General features: G+C 33.4%; 1 protein-coding gene across 1 annotated transcript in view; it reads right to left on the bottom strand.

Annotated features, from left to right (window-relative positions):
- TMEM156 (transmembrane protein 156) overlaps nt 1-16,482 on the bottom strand; it is a 32,005-nt gene extending 15,523 nt beyond the window's left edge. The window contains exons 1-4 of the mRNA XM_023534401.1: nt 16,372-16,482; nt 6,511-6,780; nt 4,079-4,339; nt 443-562 (exon numbers count right to left, since the gene is read on the bottom strand). Coding sequence (XP_023390169.1) covers nt 443-562; nt 4,079-4,339; nt 6,511-6,780; nt 16,372-16,459 — 739 coding nt within the window. The 5' untranslated portion in view covers nt 16,460-16,482. The remainder of the gene's footprint in view (nt 1-442; nt 563-4,078; nt 4,340-6,510; nt 6,781-16,371) is intronic.
- Nucleotides 16,483-19,857: the final 3,375 nt, after the last annotated feature.

Below are 19,857 nucleotides of genomic sequence, written 5' to 3' on the forward strand. Positions count from 1 at the left end.
TCAGCCCAACCAAAAATCTACTGACACACTCACACTTATTAAAGATTGGCTCCCACTCACACTCACTGCCAAGAGCCAATCCGATCAAGGTCCCCAACTCTAAAATTCTTCATCTCCACTCCCCATTCTTCTACCTCTCTTCTGCCTTCACTTCCACTATTGCCCCTGCTCAACCTCCAGTCTATCAACTACTTCCAATTCACCCATTCTTTCTCCCCTCCTACTCACTTGTCTGGATAGGAGAAAGACACACGAAGCTCCTTGAATGTTGGCACTGTGTCTTACTTATGCTTATATTCCTAGAATCACTGCTTACACACAATAGGTGCTCAGAAAATGGTAAATTGAACTAAAAAAAGAAATTGAATCTATAGATAAGATTAAGAGTTCCTTGAAACTAAATTGATTATCCCAAATGGTATATTTATTTCTCAATACTTACTCTGCCACTTCTGCACTCGCCTATGGCCTTCGAGTATTTTGTGGATAGTGAGGATGAGCAAAAATATAAAAACTAATATTACTAAAACATACCAAGTGATCTTCATGGAACAAAAGAAATCTGCAAAGAAAAAATACTATAAAAATACAATAATATGATGCAATAGATAAGAGGCTATGAGGTGGTGTAGCTGGGTTCTACTACATATTCTGCCCTTAACTAAAAAGCTGAATATATAGCATCACTGTTACAGGGTCACTTGCTCTCCTAAATTCTTTCCTGATGTGTTAAACGAGGGTATTAAATGAGGAAACTTTACCTCATTTACCTCAGGTGGCTTCCAGAGATCCATTTAGTTCCAAAATTCTAAGGTTAATTTCACTTAACAGGCAATGTTGATGTTAGTTCCGCTATCATTTCTATCACTAGGTTTAAGACCACAACATAGCAGAGTACCAGAATCAGAGCCATTTCTAATCAATAATTTTGGCCCTAGACCAAGCAGCCAAAAATTATAGTCTCAAATCAACAAAGATACACTGAGCATAAGGAGGATGGGGAAGAAAGGGAAAGACAGACACAGAGAAAGGGCTGGACTGAGGCATATAAAAGGCCAGGGAAGATGAATAATTAGACCCATTTTCATCAAGGTCTCTCATGACAATGATCAGATCAAGCACATACCTTAATAAGACATATAGTTACCCTAGACTAAATTTAACAAGGATGCAAGTAAAAATGTTCATTCAAAAAACAGTGAGACAACACGGGTAGGGCAGTCACCATGCAGCAATAGCTTAGCACGGTCTCCTTTGGTCCCATAAAGACACAGTGGCCAGTTGACCCAAGCATCAGTGACTTAAAAAAGAGTGACCTTGTCATGTCCAGGACACAAGTGTCTGACTTTCTAAGCCACCTTCTGTACCCTCTTGCACACAAAATACAGCCAGTACTAACTCAATTTAGTAAGACATGTAATTTGTTTATACTCTTGGATGACTCCCCTTGTGGAGCTTATGATCTGGGTATCCTTCCCACAGGACCTCCTTCCATGAGCAGATGTACAATAAATAGGTAGACAACATTTATTTAGAGAAGAGGCTCAATGGAAGAAAGGTAAAAGTTGACTGGGATGGCAGCACTCAGACACGTCATTATCATTCCATGCTATTCAGCTGCCAAACTTGCATTTCTCGCTGAAGAAAAAAGCATGCAGTTAGCTGGAATAAAATAGGAATTTTTTAATCTCTTAACACATGGCAAAGTGGTTATAGTTTTTCTAGGTTACAAGATTATGTATTTGTATACCACCATTATCTTTCTGAATTATGGACCCAAAAAATTAACTATTATTTCACTCTGACTAGAATTTATGGATTTTTCCATTAACACAAAAGTAAATCCTGACTACCTCAAACAGTTTTGCACAGCAAAGGAAACCATCAACAAAAAGAAAAGACAACCTACCAAATGGGAGTAGATATTTGCCTATGATACTTCTGACCAGAATTTATAAAGAACTCATACAACTCAACAACAAAATTAAAAAATGAGCAGAAGACCTGACTAGGTATTTCTCCAAGGAGAACTTACAGATGGCCAATAGACATATGAAAAGATGCTCAAGGTCACTGATAATCAGAGAAATGCAAATTAAAACCACAATGAGATATCACCTCACACCTGTCAGATTGGCTGTCATCAATAAATCAAAAACAATAAATGTTCATGAGGATGTGGAGAAAAGGGAACCCTCGTACACTTCTGTGGGACTGCAAATTGGTATAGCCACTCTGGAAAACAATTTTCTTGAAAAATTAAAAATTGAACCCAGCAATTGCGCTTCTGGGTATTTATCCAAAGAAAATCAAAAACACTAGTTTGTAAAGATATCTGTACCTCTGTGTTCATGGCAGCACTATTCACAATAGCCAAGACATAGAAGCAACCTAAGTGCCTATTAACAGACGATTGGATAAAGAAGTCATGGTACATATATACAATGGAATATTACTCGGCTATTAAAAATATGAAATCTTACCATTTGCAATGACATGGATGGACCTAGAGGGTATTATGCTGAGTGAAATAAGTCAGACAGAGAAAGATAAATAACATATGATTTCACTTATATGCGGAATCTAAGGAACAAACTAAACGAAAACAATCAGATACAGAGAACAAACTGGTGATTGCTAGAGAGGAGGCGGGTTGGGGGACTGGGTGAAAAAGGTAAAGGGATGAAGAAGTACATATTAAAAACTACAAAACAGTCACAGGGTTTTAGAGGATAACGTACGGTGTATAGTCAATATTATTGTTTAATTATAAAAATTTAAAATAAATAAATCCTCTTAAAATCATAATAATGAAAATGCTTATTTTCCTTCATGTTTTAGAAAATATGAAAAGGAAATGGATACACAAACGTACATTGAAATAAATGTGTCTTAGTATCTATAATCCAAACCTCTTTATCTTTCAGATTTCATCATAGTCACTTTCCCTATGTAGCCTTTCAAAAACCTTCCTTCCAACTCACTCCTGAACAGGATGGAATTGCCCCCTCTGTTCTGACCTTCTCACATCCTCTTCCAGGCCCCTCATACATACACACACCTTGAAATACCTGCTAATTGCAGAGGCTGTAAGGCCCTGGGAAAATTAATTCACAGAAAAAATGTCTTTGAAGTCATATATTTTACTTTAAGATGCATACATATTATATATTTGTATTTGCTTTAAAATAAATATAAGATTTTGAAGAGTTGCCTAAAAAAATTAAAGCTTTAGAAAAGCATTCTAAAGCTGTCTGAAATGCTGCCATATGTCTGGAATATCAAAAAGCACAGCAAACTACTTACCATAGCACCTGTCGCACTGAATGCACTTGGTTGATTATTTTATATTCATCCATCCCTTTGTCCCCAGTGCCTGCACACTGCTAGGCATATAGCAGGCGCTCATGAAATGCTTCTCTCGTAAAATGCTCTTCAAGAGTAGGTTTTATGGGTGAAGTGAGGGCAATTACTTAGTAGAAAGGATCAACTGTTATCATTTAAAAGAGGGTGACTAGGAAGTTAATCAGCCTTAAACAGAATTAAAATATGTATAAGTTTTGTCTTTCTGGCTCTTTCCCTTCCCCAGCGTTATCCAGTCACCCAAAGTACCTAATCTATATCCTACCTATCTTAATCCAGGCCTGTTTCTCATCTCTGAGATGATGTGTGAAATCAATTAAAAATAAGATTTTAATAACACCACACTGTACATGGATATTTCCATTTCAAAAGAAATCACATCCTTTCATTCCCAAGTGTGATAGTATTACTTCAAGCATAACTGGTAGGCATGTCCAAAGTTATTCTGGACAGAGTGTCTTTCTAATGCCCCTCAAATCGTAACTCATAAATGCCTCTTTTGCCTTTAGGTACAGCTGAGCCCCATGAAAAGAACACTTTAAAAGATAGATAGATAGATAGATAAATAAATAAATAAATAAATAAATAAATAGCTAACATTTCCAGCCATACTATTTCATCAATAAATTTCTTCAACTATTTGACTTTTCAGTGAAGTTAATGTGGTAGCCCTTATTTAATTTTTCTTTTCCCCCTAATTTCCTTAAAAACTTACTTTTTACATCCATTTCTAGGTGCAAAGAAATGTGTATACAATTATGTGGATATTTCATAATTCTACAAGTATGGTTTATAGAGTTTTCCTTGGCTGGGTCTTCCTCCATGATTGGTGACCTTCTAGTGTGGGTTTTTATATTACAAGTAACATTATATTCTTCCAGGTGGTCAATTGTAGGAGCTACAGTGAAGTTAAAATGTTGACAAAGTGAATGAAAATCATTTGCCATCACTTCCATTGATCCTCGCATGATAAAAACTGGAAAGAGATTAAGAAAACGTTATTCGCAAAATAGTAATACCTAGTAAGAAAACACATACAATTTAAAAATAAATCTATTTCCTGTACAAAAAAGTAGAAACAAGTGATTAAAGGGCTTACATTTTTTAAGATTGTGGAAACCAGGTGACAGTAGGTTGAAATAGGATCAGAACATCTCAAAGAAAACATAGACATTTCCCTGGTGACTTGCGGAATAGATTTTATTTTCCAAAATTGTCACAACACTATTTTGTGTCCGACATTACACTGGTTTGCTAAGGCTGCCATCACAAACTGCCATAAAACTGTGTGGCTTAAAAAATAGAAATTTGCCTCGCAGTACTAGAGGCTGAACTTTTGAGATTAAGGTGTTGGTGAGGTTGCTTCTTTCTGCAGGCTACAAGGGTGGGCCCTGTTCCAGACCTCGTGCCTCACTGCTAGGGTTTCCCTGGCCATCTTTGGCGTTCCTTGGCTTGTAGAAGCATCCCCTGATCTATGCCTTTATCTCTACATGGCATTCTCCCTGCGTGCATATTTGTGTCCAAATTTCCTCTTCTCCTGAGGACACCAGTCATATGGGATTACAGCCCATCTTAATGACCTCGTCTTAACTAATTATGTCTACAACAACCCTATGTCCAAACAATGTCACATCTGAGATACTGGGCGTTAGAACTTTAATGTAATTTAACTCATAACGCACATGTTAACCTAAAATTTTGCCACTGACACCATAAATGGGTGGAGTCTAATATCTTTCCCCTTGAATCTGGGTGGAAGTGTTTGTGACTTGCTTGTAACTCGTTGAATGCAGAAGAAGTGACACCACACGGTGAGCCAGAAAAGGTGAAGCAATTTCCTCCTAGTTCCTTGGAACATAATATTGGAGTCTTGAACAGCTTTGTAATAGCTCAATAACTTAAGGCCATCATGTTGTAAGGAAACCCAAACCAGCTCAAGTAGAAAGACCACATAGAAAAGCTCTGAGAGAAAAACTGCAGAGAAAGAAATGCCCACCTGCCTTTAGCTGCCCCAGCCCCGCTCTGCTGTAGCTCGTCACTGTTTAGCTCCAATAGTATAAAATGCTCCAAGCCAGAAATGCTCAGTTATGCTCGTTTCGAACCCCCGACCCCCCAAAACAACAATAATAAAATGATTGCTGTTGTTTTAAGCCACTAAATTTGGGGTGATTTGTTACACTGTCATAGCAGTTGGGGTAACTTGTCAATACACTGTTTTCACTTTTCAGGGAAGCAGAGTAGCATCTGTGAGCAACCAACCCTTGAAACACTTTCTAGTTCTTTATTATCATAAGAATATTTCCCTAATTTGCTTTCTGGTGAATTTGACTCAAAATCCTGCAATAGTTATTGCACCACTTGAATAAGAATTTACTGAAAAGGTATAAGCAATAAATTTGATGCTTAGGCTTGAGGCCACCAGTACATTTTATGACTATAAGTGAATTTTTAATCTCTCAATGATCCAGATATATTTGATTTAATTAAATAGTATATATTGATCTCAAAATAAATGCAAGATTAAGTTAGGCACTACAGATAATATGTAGTTATTCTTTTATTTATTCATTCATTCATTAAACAAATTTTTGAGTGCCTAATGTCAGACATTATACTAAGATATAGAAATATACGAGTGAACAAAGCCTTTGTCATCAAGAGGTTCATTGGATAGTCAGACAAGCAAAAAGACAATTCATTCAAAGTGGATAAATGTTAGATGGAAATAGTTACAGATGCCAGATATATCAAGGGTTCAATGACTCCTTGGAGAATCAAAATGTGCTTTTACTATGAGAACCTACAAGTTTATTTAGAAGTTTTTAATTCACTTTTAAAAATTCACTTCAAATTCAATACCTTTGAAGAAAGCATGTTAAATAATCCTTTAATCATCAAATGTATGTGAATTACAGTGGAGTTTTGATGTATTTTAAGAACAGATATTTTGTTTTTAATATATCAAAGTAAACTAAGAACGAACAGTATCCCAAAGCCTTGTATGTAAGTCACTCATCAAGAGCCACCCCACTGAGCCTTTCAACACTACAGAACTTAAAATTGCAATATATTTTTAATATCTTTTTTTAACAGAATAAGGTCATTTATCCTTAATAAATTTTATTCTCACTTTCCCTTTGCATTTACCTTTTGATGTTTGTTCCTGAGAAATCAATTCTATGTTTCCTTTGGACTCACAGACCAAACATGAGGAGCACATTTTAAATTCACTTGTGATGTCTTGGCAAATCCTGGTGAAGTTTTGAAAGCTGGAGTGATTTAGAAAGATTCCCATCAGAGTCTGAGTTTCTCTTACTGGTTGCAGAAAAGTCATGAGAGAAAAATTTAAGGAGGAGAGTGGATAGGTGAGATTAGGTTGTAAACACACTTCCAGACATGATAGCTCCAACACGTTTCCTATAAAGGGGGGAAAAAAACTTTCTTTACTGCGAAATTTCGAGTTTTAGGCATTCAGATAAATACACAATAAGCTCCCAGTTTTTCTTAGGCGTATTTAGTACATTTCAGCTAATCAATGACAAGACTTTGTTTTTACATGAATTAAACAATACTCCATTTAAATATTTCTTTCTAAAATTTGTCAATATTCCCTATTAATTTCTAGGGAACAGAAGTCCTTGTACAGAAGTGCTTGGAAACTCTAGCATTTTAACCATTGTCTCTTCTGGGAAAGTTTTAATGAAGAAACTTTAGGTTCTTCTGAATTCATCTTTTCTAAAATAGAGGTTCAAATTAATTTCGTGAAATTGACCAGGAAATGGAAAACTTGAACGGTAGCTGTATTAGTTTCTAAGGGCAGCTGTAATAAGTTACTACAACCTTGGTGGCTTAAAATGAGGAATTCATTCGCTCACAGTTCTGGAGGCCAGAAGTTCAACACCAGTTTTACTGGTATGAAGTCTAGGAGTCCACAGGCCACGCTCCCTCTGAAGACCCTAGAGAAGAATCTGTTCCTTGCCCCTCTTCCAACTTTTGGTGGTTGCTGGCATTCCTTGGCTTGTGGTTGTATCACTCCAGACTCAGCCTCCATGGTCACATTACTTTCTCCTCTGTGTCTCTTGTCTTCTACTCTTCTATCTGTGTCAAATTTCCCTCTACCTCTCTCTTACCAAGACACTTGCAATTGGAGTTAGGGCCTACTAAATAATTTAGGATAACGGCTCCATCTAAAGATCCTTAATCACATCCGTTGAGACTCTTTTTCCTTATAAGGTTATATTTGCAGGTTCTAGAGATTAGCACCTAATATCTTAGGGTAGCCCTTATTCAGCCTCCCTGAACCTCCCAAGACAAAATTTAACAGAGTGACAGACATGATTTTTATTTTTGTATGAAGACAAATATCAAGTATGGAGATGATGATATAATAGAAAGAACACTGAGTTCGAAACTAAAGATAAAGACTCCAGTGCTTTATCTGTCATTAGCCAATACACTTGGACAATTAATCTCTGTGAGTCTCATTTTCTCGTCAGCAAAACAGAGATCATAAGTCTTGATCCTGCTAACCTCATGAGGTTATGTTAGCATCGAGTGGTATATATAGTACATATGAAAACACTTTTGAAATTTATATAAATTTATATCAACTAAAATGCAAACCCATATTTCAAATTAAAAATTTATCCATCATTTGGGATAGGATTATCTATGATTTTAATTCACACAAATACTTAAAGCTCATGACATAAAAATCAGGAAGCCCTATTTAGCAATAGGTAATTTCTCTTTCAGATATTCTCAGTCTGACAGTCATTTGCTACTATAATAAAATAATTGATATGCTGTGCTCACTTCAGCAGCATATATACCAAAAATATTTGACATGCTCAATTCCACTTTTATATGTCCTTTTTAGACATTTCTCATATAATCATATAGGACAAAATATATTTTTTTAATTTTCTACATAATATGAAGCATATTAAAAGAATTACTACTTTTTTTAGAATGACAATGTCTAGTCATACATCTTGATTCAAACTTAACAGCAAATCAAGCTATTGATTGATATTAAAACATTTTTTTACCTGTGGAATTCATATTTCAATAATAATTCCATGAGTGTTTCATTACTAATGATTATTTTTTATTATTTAATAAATTAAAGGCTCATTACCCTCGACATTAGAAATTGCTTCTGTAATAACTCACATGTGATTTCCAGCTATAAACACATTTTATACTTGAATTGCTATACAGGTTTTTTGGAAGAGGGGGTGGTGTTTTACTCAAATACACAATTTTATAATCTCTTAATATATCTATAAAGTTGTAATCAAATAGTAACTAATTTTTTAAAATATTGTCTTCAATCATGATGTCCCAGGAAGGAGATAGAAATGTACCACCTGATGAAACTCTATAATTTATAGCTATTTTTGTATTACTAAAACACTTGAAATACTTATTTCTCACCATCTTTTTATTTTTCTTACTAGAATTTTTCATCTTATGAAATTTTCAACTTTTTGAATTTATATTTCTATGATATGACCTAGAAGGGAGATAGAGAAGTTTTTACTGTCGATATTGCAGTATTACCCACTAAGTGACTAACTGGGCTCTCTAGAATTGATGGTATATATTTATATTTGGCTATGAAGTCATCTTATGATGATTTTTAAACTTTAGTTTTAAATAATTCAATTGGAAAAGAAATAAAAGACACACACATCCTTTCCTAGTACAATTTTAAGAAATAAATGAATTCTACTCAATCATTTTTACTATCAGGTGGGCTATAGTCTCATCTCCATAAACAAATATTTATGACCTTAACTACTGCCATTAATATTGCTGGGAGTCAGACATATAACTCTCGCTCCTACAGACTGGAATGCATTTCAGAATACTCCAGTACTAAGGCTGCAGTCTCTCAGGGTAAAGTATTCTATATGTAGACTACTAAACAAAATTAGGAAAATACATTGTCATAGGACAATGCCCAAGTCAATTATTTTTTCTTTTGAAAGAAAAGCAATGAGTAAGACTAAAGAAACATGAACTATCTTTATTTTCTTTTTTAGCTTTTATAAACTTATATCATATATAAGCATATATAAAATGTATTGTGCCAGTGAAAGAATAATGAAAATAAACACCGTTTATTTATCACACAAATTAAGAAATAGGCTATTACCAACATCTTTAAAGCACCTTATCCCTTCTCATCCCTGCCCACTCCTTTCCCAGAGGTTAATTAAGCACTATCATAAATTTTGTGTTTATTACCCCTTTGCTTTACCTCAATCTTTCCAAAATGTATATATTTCTAAATAACATTGTTTCATTTAGCGTACTTTAGAAATGTATACATATACATGGAATATACTGTATGTATTCATCTATGACTTCCTTTTTTTTCTTAATATGTTTTAGTCATGTTGCTGCATATAGTTGTAGCTAATTACTTATGATATTCATTTGAATGACTTATACCACAATTTCTTCATTCTTCTGACAGAGAACATTTAGGTTGTTTCTATTTTTTGCTATTTGAAATAATGCTGCTATGAACTATAACTCCATACATTGCTGGTGGGAATGTAAAATAGTACCACCATTTTGGAAAATAGATTTTCATTTTCTTTAAGTTAAACACACTTACCATATGACCCAACAATTCTACTCCTGAGAATTTACACAAGAAAGATAAAAATATATATTAACACAAATACCTGTAAATAAATTTTCATGGCAACTTTTCGAATTTACAGTAGCCAAAAACTTGGAACAATCCTTTTAGTCACTTTTTAACTTCCCTGTCTTATGCTTTGACTTCTGTCCCTCACATATGGCCCAATGAAACTTAGACTCTAGGCCACCAGGATTTGGCAGATGTTCTCAAAGTGACCAATTTGTTTGCTGTTGCTTACCTGTCTGGATTTGTAATTTCTTGTCATTTTCCCCCTTTTAAAAGTTTTTTTTATCGGTTCAACTATGTATTTTTTAAGTTTTTAATATGTTTTATTGTACATTTTATATTTTTTTGTGCTAAGAGTATTTTTCAAGGTATGACTGCAAGAACAGAAGTCTCAATTCTCTGTTGACCTTCAAAAATAAATGAGAATTTATTATAAAACCTTCACTGTTTGAAGACAGTGAGGGCTCCAGAACCTACTTTATGTCAAGTCATATTTTCCTAATACCGAGGTTACTCCTCTATTAAGTAGTTGTCAGGGAACTTTAGAAGAAGCGTGGATTATTTCAGACAATGAAAATTTGAAATTATTGCTTCAATATATTAAATGTAAACTAAGGCAAATAAGAAAATTTTGCCCCTAGAAACATAGCTAGTACAATCATTTTGGAGAAACATTTGGTGCTTTCTTATAAAATTAAATATACTAAACTATTTCACTGCTAGATAATTACCTGGAAAAATAAACACATATGTTCATACAAAGATTTATACAAGAATATTCATAGCAGCATAATTATAATTGCCCCAAACTAGAAACAGCCCAATGGCTGACTGAGCAAGTGTGGTGTATTTATACAGAGAACTACTTAGCCAATAAAAAGAAAAGCACTTAATAACACAAATGAATCTCAAAAACATTACACTAAGCTTTAAAAAGCCAGACCAAAAATAGATCCTGTGTGATGATTCCATTTATATGAAGCATAAGAAGGCACAAAACTAAACTGCGGTGGCGCAGGTCGTAAAGTTGCCTTGAGAGTGGGAGAAGAATCAACAGGAACTGGCAGGAGGAAGCTTACTGGGAGTGACGAAAATCTATGCCTTATATGGGATGGTAGTTACATAGGTGCACACAATTGTCAAATTCATGACAGTGAACACTTTCCATTTTATTGAGTGTAAATTATGCCTTTAAAAAACATAGTCAAAAAAATAAAACATAGCCAATTGTTTCTAAAGATCTTTCATCATTATGGAATATTCTGTATCATAATTCAGAAATTTAAAAATATTAGCTACCAGGATAGGAGTTTACAGTTTTGCTGCCTTGTTTGCAGAGACGTTGGTTAATACATGTTGTTTCCCTTTGGTCACAGGTCTGCCTCTGTAACAATTGGCATAGATCCAAAAGAGTATTAATTTCAGTAGCAAAAACTCAAACAATTACATTTCCATTTGGGGCCCAATAGTTGACACTTCTCTATTAATATTAAGTGGGAAAGGGTTAAAAAATGTCTATTGTGTTGTGTGTGGATGATACACCCACAATGTTAGCCATACTGGGAACAGGGAAATCTAGATAGGATATGAATTTATTTATAAGACATTTGGAGAAGACAATTTAAAATATTTTCTGGGGGAAAGGAGCAAAGTTTCAGGTTACTTTTAACTTATGGTAGCGGCACATGAGTGGCAGGTTTGGGACAGAAGACAGAGACTGCTGGTTTTACTTGTCAAAACAAAAGATGTAAACACATAATATGAAATTCTCTATGGGAAAAAAATGGTAGGAAAATGACTCAGGGTAAAGAGACATATATCTTTTAAGTGAAAAAAAACTGTGAAATAAATTTCACAGGCTGCACAACCTAAAAGTTCTAGGTTTATGATGACATTTTATGTTTCAAAAATGTAAGAGGATGATAATCATGTCTGGCCTGCCTAAATCAAAAGATGGTTGCGAGAATCAGATGAGAAATGCTTCCTTCAAGAATATTTCCTTTTTATTTCCTTTACAATAAAACTCAAATTAACTCACTCAACAAATACTCATTGAGAGCCTCCTAATATGTCAGGTACTGTTCTAAGTGCTCCAAATATGAACAAAACAGAGAAAAACCTCATTTTCATCTAGCTTACATTCTAGTTGAAGAAATCAGACAACAAAAAAATATACAGAATAAATAAGTAAATTACATAGGTGATAAGTGCCATGAGAAAAAGTAATAGAACAGTGTAAGGAAGAGGAATACTATCATATTAATGTTTTAGAGAAAGTCATTTTTTTAATAAAAACAAAAAAGATATACAGAGAGAGGTTTTATCTACCAATGGAATTAGACAAGCAATTAGAAAGTGGCCCAAGCAAGGGTTGTTGGTATCATAATCTAATAGTTGAGAGAATAAGGCCAGTTCTGCCAAAGTAGCAAAAAACATTATACTCAAGTGTTTTTTGCCAATGCGTGTAAAAAATATTTGTCCATTAGTAGCCATTTTGAAACTATAAAGATTCAGAGGATTTAGTAAGAAATAAAATCTGATAACAAAATTAATTTATTTATCTAGTTTTATTTCTTCATTTTGAAGATTTTCAGGATACTCTTGAGAATGGTACTTAATCATGTATGAGCTGAAATATTTAATGAATTATTATATGTAAAAATACTTGGTATAGTACCTAGTAAATGTATAAGAATTTATTAAATTTAAAAAATTTTTAAAGTCATAAAACTGTATCTCAAACCTTACTACTGATTCAGTTTTTAATGAGCCAGTCGATATGAGGAAAATAAAATGCCCATTTTTGAGAACTAGGATAACAATTTCAGACAAATTAATTGTAGTTACCCTTAATAACACTTTTTTATACTATAGACATAGGTAATGTGCACATACGCTTGTATACTTCAAGATTTATCTTATAGTTCGTAGGTAAAGTTCCTTTATCCTTTGTTTCCTTCAATTGCACTGCTCATTATATTACCATTTCCATCAGAAAGTGTAAAATGGAAGGGGAAACAAAAGCTGGTAAACATAGTTTATGTCAGTTTGGCTCTTAAAAGTAAGTGAAAAAGTCAAAACAGCTACATAAAATTAGGTTTGAGGTGTTTTCATCAGTGCTATTCCTGCCTTGCGTCACCTCAAATAATCCGGAATACACTTGTATAACCCATTACGGTTCCTGGTTTCAAGAATTTCTGAGATATTTATATTAGTGCATTTTATTTGAAAATCAATAATAATTGCTTTTCTTAGCATGTGCTTCGTCAAACAGGTAAGAAGTAATATTAGGTGATCATCAGAACTCTGACAGTTATTTCTCTTTGCAACAAAAATGGAAGGAGCATCTTCCCCCAGACAGGCATGGGAGCAACTTTTAAATGCCCATCCTACATTTTTACATTGCTATTTTAGTAATTACAATATCATATTTAATTATTTATGAGTCAGTCTTCCCCCTGACTGAAAACTCCTCAAAGGAAGAATCACCTTTCATTTTCATAGCTCTGGGTTCCTAGCATAGGAAGACATTATTCATAAGTGAAAGAATAAGTAAATAAAAGATCACTGAAATTAAGTGAGTTAACCAGATCCCTCTTTCTTAAACACTGTAAGTCCAACAGAAGCAGATTGATAAAGTCTCTTGTTTGGGGCAACCCATATCCTTTAATTGCATTAAGCTCTGAATCAAAAAATATCCATTATCTTTTACATCTCCATTATCTTCATGCAATATAATTGTATCAAATCATTATATTAATTACTGTATCTTAGAATAAGCTGCCTTTCGAATAAACTGAAAGTATTAGAATAAGCTCTCTTGCCAGTGCAAATCCAATGCAAACTCATTAAAACTCCCAAACACTGTTAAAGTTCCTCTTCTTTGGTAAAGTTAGAATAGTTTATACTGTGTAATTATGATAATTGAATATTCCAAGTAATGATTATTCAGAGACTCAGATACATTCTTGATGAAAATGATCCAACACAGTGCTCTATTTTTAACTTGGGACTTCAGAGGGTTTATTATTTTGAAATCAAATCTATTAAACTCCTTGAATACATTATTCCTTATTAAGTTTCCTTTTGAATTCATCTGATGTGTCAAAGACAGTGTATCAGTGAATAATTTATAAGTAAAAGTCATTTATAATATTTATCTTAGAAATTAAAGTGAATAGAACATAGGAAAAAATGGGGTAAAAGACACAAGGAACTGATAGGGAGGGTGAGACTATATAAGGAAATCTCAAGATTAATTTTAGCATGTCTAGAACATTCTTAGCTTATAATCTAAGTAATTTTACCAGGTATTTTCTTTTGTGAAATATACTGGTTAACGAGTCAACTCATGTCATAAGGCAACTATTATTGTGATTTAAAAATTACTAAGGAGGGTAAAAAGGAAGTAGAAGAGGGTAAAGGCTGTCAAGTATATGGTAACAAACAGATTTGACTTTAGGTGGTGAACACATGATGCAGTATAGAGATGATGTATTATAGAATTGCACACTTGAAACCTATATAATTTTATTAACCAGTGCCACCCCAATAAATTTAATTTTAAAAAATTACTAAAAAAAAACAAAACAATTATGTACCCTTAGTTTAATCAATACAGGACTGTATAAAATGAAATGATATTAACTTATTCCTGATGATCCATAAACAATTATAAGATAGAAAGCATCATTACACTATTGTATGTATAATACATTATTATTCCACTATTGTATGTGTAAAATATTTTGTCCAGTAATCAATTTTTGTTTAAGGCACTGTGCAAAATTCCTTCTACCACTAAATGACATCCTGATAAGATGGTGGTTTTCAAACATTTTCGTTTGTTGGCCTCAAGGAAGATTCCTTTGAAATAAAATTCCCAAGTAAGTCCATCACTACAAAGAGTCCAAGGAAATATCTATACTGTTCTTGAAGCAAGAAAAAAGAAATGGCTACTTTAAGTTTGTGGTGGCAGTAAAGGTAGTTTGGGGAAGGTTGTAATCAGTTATAAAACTAAGAGAACAAAATTATTATCAGTGCTTGTAGTCAGCAGTTCTCATAAATACTAACCAATATTTAGCAAATAGTTTATAAAATCTTTTTTAGGCAGGTTATCTAGTTTTTAATAGATCCAACCTGATTTTTTGAAGGTGCTAGGTATATTTACGCGACCTACCTAAGATAACAACTAAATGAACTTACTCTCAGCCCACAATAGCTTATAATTTTAAATAGGTTATCTCTAGTCCAATTCTAACTATTTTCTTTATATTTTCACTCAGTGAAATCAAGAATTAAAAATATATGCTTTGATAGTTTAATCTAAGCAACATAATGCCAGAAAAAAGAGATATATGAAAAATTCAATTGCCCACAAAATTGCACAGTCATGGTATTTATTTATCAAAAATATTTTTATCTGGCTATTTAGCATCATGTATGTGCAACATTAAGTATTCACTGCAATATGCCATCAAATGTGATTAGCAAAGATGTTTTTATCTGGTTACTTAGTATTATTTATATGCAACAACAATTATTGCAGCAAGTCATCAAACATAAGATTTTCCCCAATTTTAATCAAATTCATATAACTTTTTAATGATAGAATACAGCATTTTTTTAGTTTTTCTTATTAGATATTAGGGAGCACGATTGACATCCAAACAATAACATTAATGTTTTCAATTCTCTTACTGACATATAAAAGTGTTTAAATTTACATCTATTTCTTTTCTTACCCTAGATTTCAGCAATCATAACATAATTCTCTGAAATACCCACAGTTCACTTTGTTCAATTTTTCTTTAGTTACAAATGTTCACACACATACACCTGCTTAAATTTGCATTCATCTTACTCTAATTGTATTTTAAAAATACATTTTTTTCAAAAAGCAGTAGTAAATTATTGTGTGAAATAGTTGTGACGAAGGGAATTCAAGCATTTTTAACATAATAAGTGTTATTTTCTTTATAAAATAATTCCAGATTATAAAAGCATATTTAAAACTGTTTTTGAAGGAAACTATTTCAAGGAGCAAAATCATGTGATGAGAATATTGTAAACTCAATTTTTGAAATCTAGGCCGCAGATTGTAAATACTTCTTTACATTTTTCATTTCATTATTGAATGCTATAATAATTAAGTACTGTGAATAAGGTTGCTGTGCTATGTAACAGTCAACTGAAATTGTAATCTCATTTTATTAGCCTTGCCGACATAGAGCTTCGGCACATGCAGCATGTATTCAAAATGAAGACATTTCCTGTAACTGATAGCTATTATAATTTTTAAAATTAGAAAAAGAGAAGATAAATTATGATTATATACTCACCTTTTGGTGTTTTGAAATAATCCGGCAAAATTAAAATGAATGCGATCACTATTGCTAAAAGTAATTTAAGGAGGGCTGTTTTTGTCATTTCTATTCACATGACGCATGTGTTCTCATCTAGTATATTGATGGCTTGTTTCTTCCTGCTTTAAGTTTCATTTCTGCAGTACTTTAAGTTTACGCAGTTTACCTCATACTTCCTTTTGGGTAAATCTTAAAAAAAAAAAAAAGAGGTCTTGAACTGAGACTTCTTCATTTTGAGGCACTTGGCATTAAGTAAAGTATCCTTGAAAAAGCACTTTCAAACTCTCTTCTAAACAAGATAAAGAAATGATCTCAAGAAGCAAAGGGGTCTGTCATCTTCTAAATTTGAAGTTATTTTCCCTTGTTTACCAATATGTATGAGTAAATATAAACCCACAATGTACTCACCAAATATAAAGTGATTGAATGTCAGCAGTGTCCAGGTTGTATGGACATTGTTCATTCACTTATTAAAATGATTGTTGACTGCTTTTAAATGCCAGACAGGCACTGTGCTAGATTCTAGGGTTCTGAAAATGGTATGTCTAGAAGACAGTGAACAGTATAAAATGTAAGAATAAACTAAGGACACATGTCAAATTTTAGTTCTATTTTACTTCCCTGTATAAAAGTAGTAGAATGAGACTCATTATCAATATGCCTATCTGCTTCTTGTTACAGAATTCACATTTTCAGTTCTGATTTCAAAGAAAGATCTTTCATTATGAAAATCCCAATGAAATAAAGTACTTTGTTTTAGAATATAAATGAAGGGTAGGGAAATTTCTTGGTGAATAAATAATATGTGCAAACAAATATTTTTATTCCTTTGTTCTTGTTTCCTGTTTTTTTAAAAAAAATGGTACCAGATATCTCCGTTTTCTCCCTGCTCATTCCCTCTTATACTCCCACCACCGATCTGTTTTCATTTATCTAATTTCTTGTTCTTACCCACCCAACCCTGGGCTTTATGGAACAATGGATGAGTGGGGAGTAGGAGGCAGGGATATATTTAATACATTGCGTAAATATACTGTGAGTATGTATTAATTGTCTTTCCTTCTAATTGAGTGTGGCAATTTAATAGACAGCTGGGAGTTATGGGTTAAGAGACTTTAAGACCTGAGCCTAAGAATAGTCAAAATGGGAGTAGGGCTTCAAACATTAGACTTATTTTATAAACAACATCAAGAGTCATTCAAAGAGAAGAATTGATGAGAGTAATTACTTGCACTGCTTACTGAACTGAGATATTTTGAAATACAGATCCAGCCTCGTCTTCAGTAGAGATGCTGGTGGGAAACGGTGGGAGTCCCTGGTCCTTAATTTTTCTCCATCTTACAGGTGTCACGAAGCCAGTGGACCTTCTACTTCTTATTTTGACCCTGTTTTGATTCCCTCAGCCATTCTAACTCTTATTTATGAATACGAACATTCCATCCCTATTGATGGAAATGAAATTAACCAAGAAAGTTTTTACTTTTTATAACACTATTAAGTCAGTTTAATTCCTTGATCAATTTTTCTTTAAAAGGCAGTTAAACCACTTCTATGTTTTTCAACCTGAATTTTGATTTTACTGATGTTGGTTTTAATAGTATCTATTCTTTTCTGTGAAAAACAATGCTTTGGATCATTTATTAATTCTTTTGTCCATATCAAGTTTTACTGATTCGTGAGTTTCCTTTGTGGTGGTATTTCTTGCAGACCAACTTCTCCGTTTCCCATCCCCTACCACCCAATATGACCTCGAGCTGCTTATCCTGTTCTTGAACACCTGGAAGACAAACTTCCCTAGCAGCTCCCTGGGTCCTTTGTCGGTGAGGGGCTGACTCAAGTGCTCTGCATCTGGTTTCTCTGACACTGTACAGATGGTGGATGTCAAGAGACCAGTCTACTGGCTACTTTGAGGATATAGGAGATCAGTGTCTCACAGCTGGCCTGAAATCCACTTGCGGAACACCATTGTGTCATCTCTGATTTAGTAAATCATGAGAAAATTATGATATATTCTCAGGTATGTCAGGAATCTTTTATCATTCACAATTGTTCTATTATATTTAAATTTAATTTTTGTAAATACTTTTGATCATTCTGACTACAGTTACTAACTGCTTAAAGTGTTAGCAGAACAATAGCTAATGACAAGTTCTGAATATCCTCTGGGTCAAATCCTCCAAGATTCAATGGCAAGGATTAAAATTAAAAAGTTAAAATATCTCATTTTTTCCAACTATCATAATTCATCTACTAAAATGTTTTATAACTGAAATTGCTGTGTAAAGTACATCATTAAATATTTTAATTTTAAACACCAACAATCACTAAAATTTAATTATTAAGCTGCAGTTTCCTGTGAGTCATCCAACTTAAATCGATAGTGTCTTAGAAATAAATAAACATAAATTGTGCTAACTCTTGATTTTATTTAACTTTTAGTTCTAATTTTGAAGCTAGAATTGAAACAACAGAATAATTGGAAACAAATAAGCCTGGCCTAGACAAGCATCTAGTGGTGTATAAAACATTTTCTTTAACAATGCTATTTGTGGCTTCGATTTATTAATGAAGAAGGACAGAGATGTAGCAAGCTCTAAACCATCAAGTGTGTGACTTTGTTAGAATTTAATGTGGTTATTTACCCTGAGGAACTGTGGGAAGCCAAGGCAATTCCCCAGAGCTCAGAAGTGGGCAAGGGGTCTCCTTGATACCTGGTGCTCTTCCTCTGATGTGCCTCCTTGCATTTGTGCTCTCCTTTCTTTCATACTTCTGTGCCATCGCCTCTCCATCAGCCAAACATGAAGACTCTGCAGATTATAACTTATTTCTAAAGATGTCATTTGATTGCTAATGGTCCATAGATACATCGTAATTCATTTAACCATACTCCAATTACGTAATTTAAAATTGTTATATAATACCTCGATATGAATATTAATACACATAAATTTTTGCATAAGTCTGATTGAGTAGAATTACTGGCACAAACAGTACAAAGATTTTTGAAGCAGTTAATTCACACACACAAAACTGTCCCCCAGAAAAGTTGTGTCAACATACACTCTACCAAAAGTGTATGAGAGTGCCCGCATATCACCAAACTAACACTGGTCATTTTATTATTTTAACCTTTCTCAATTTGAAAGGAAAAAAAAAAAACTTGTCTTTTTAATTGACATTTCTTTGATTGCTAGTAAGTCTGAACATTTCTCATATTTGCTGGAAGTCTGAATTTCTTCTCTCATGAATTGCCCGTTCATGTCTTTTATTGGAGCATTCATATCCTTGTTGCTTTATAGGCCTTTTTCTCTTAAGGAATATGTGTCCTTTGCCATGTATGTTGCAAATGTTTTTTCCAGGTTGTCCTATTCCTATTTCATTTTGTGTATGGTGGGGTTATCCTCCCCAAATATTATATGACAGAATGTAAAATATGTTAGATTATGTACTTGCGCTGAGAAA

Source organism: Pteropus vampyrus, unplaced genomic scaffold (genome assembly GCF_000151845.1).
Source record: "Pteropus vampyrus isolate Shadow unplaced genomic scaffold, Pvam_2.0 Scaffold5, whole genome shotgun sequence".
Taxonomy (NCBI): domain Eukaryota; kingdom Metazoa; phylum Chordata; class Mammalia; order Chiroptera; family Pteropodidae; genus Pteropus; species Pteropus vampyrus.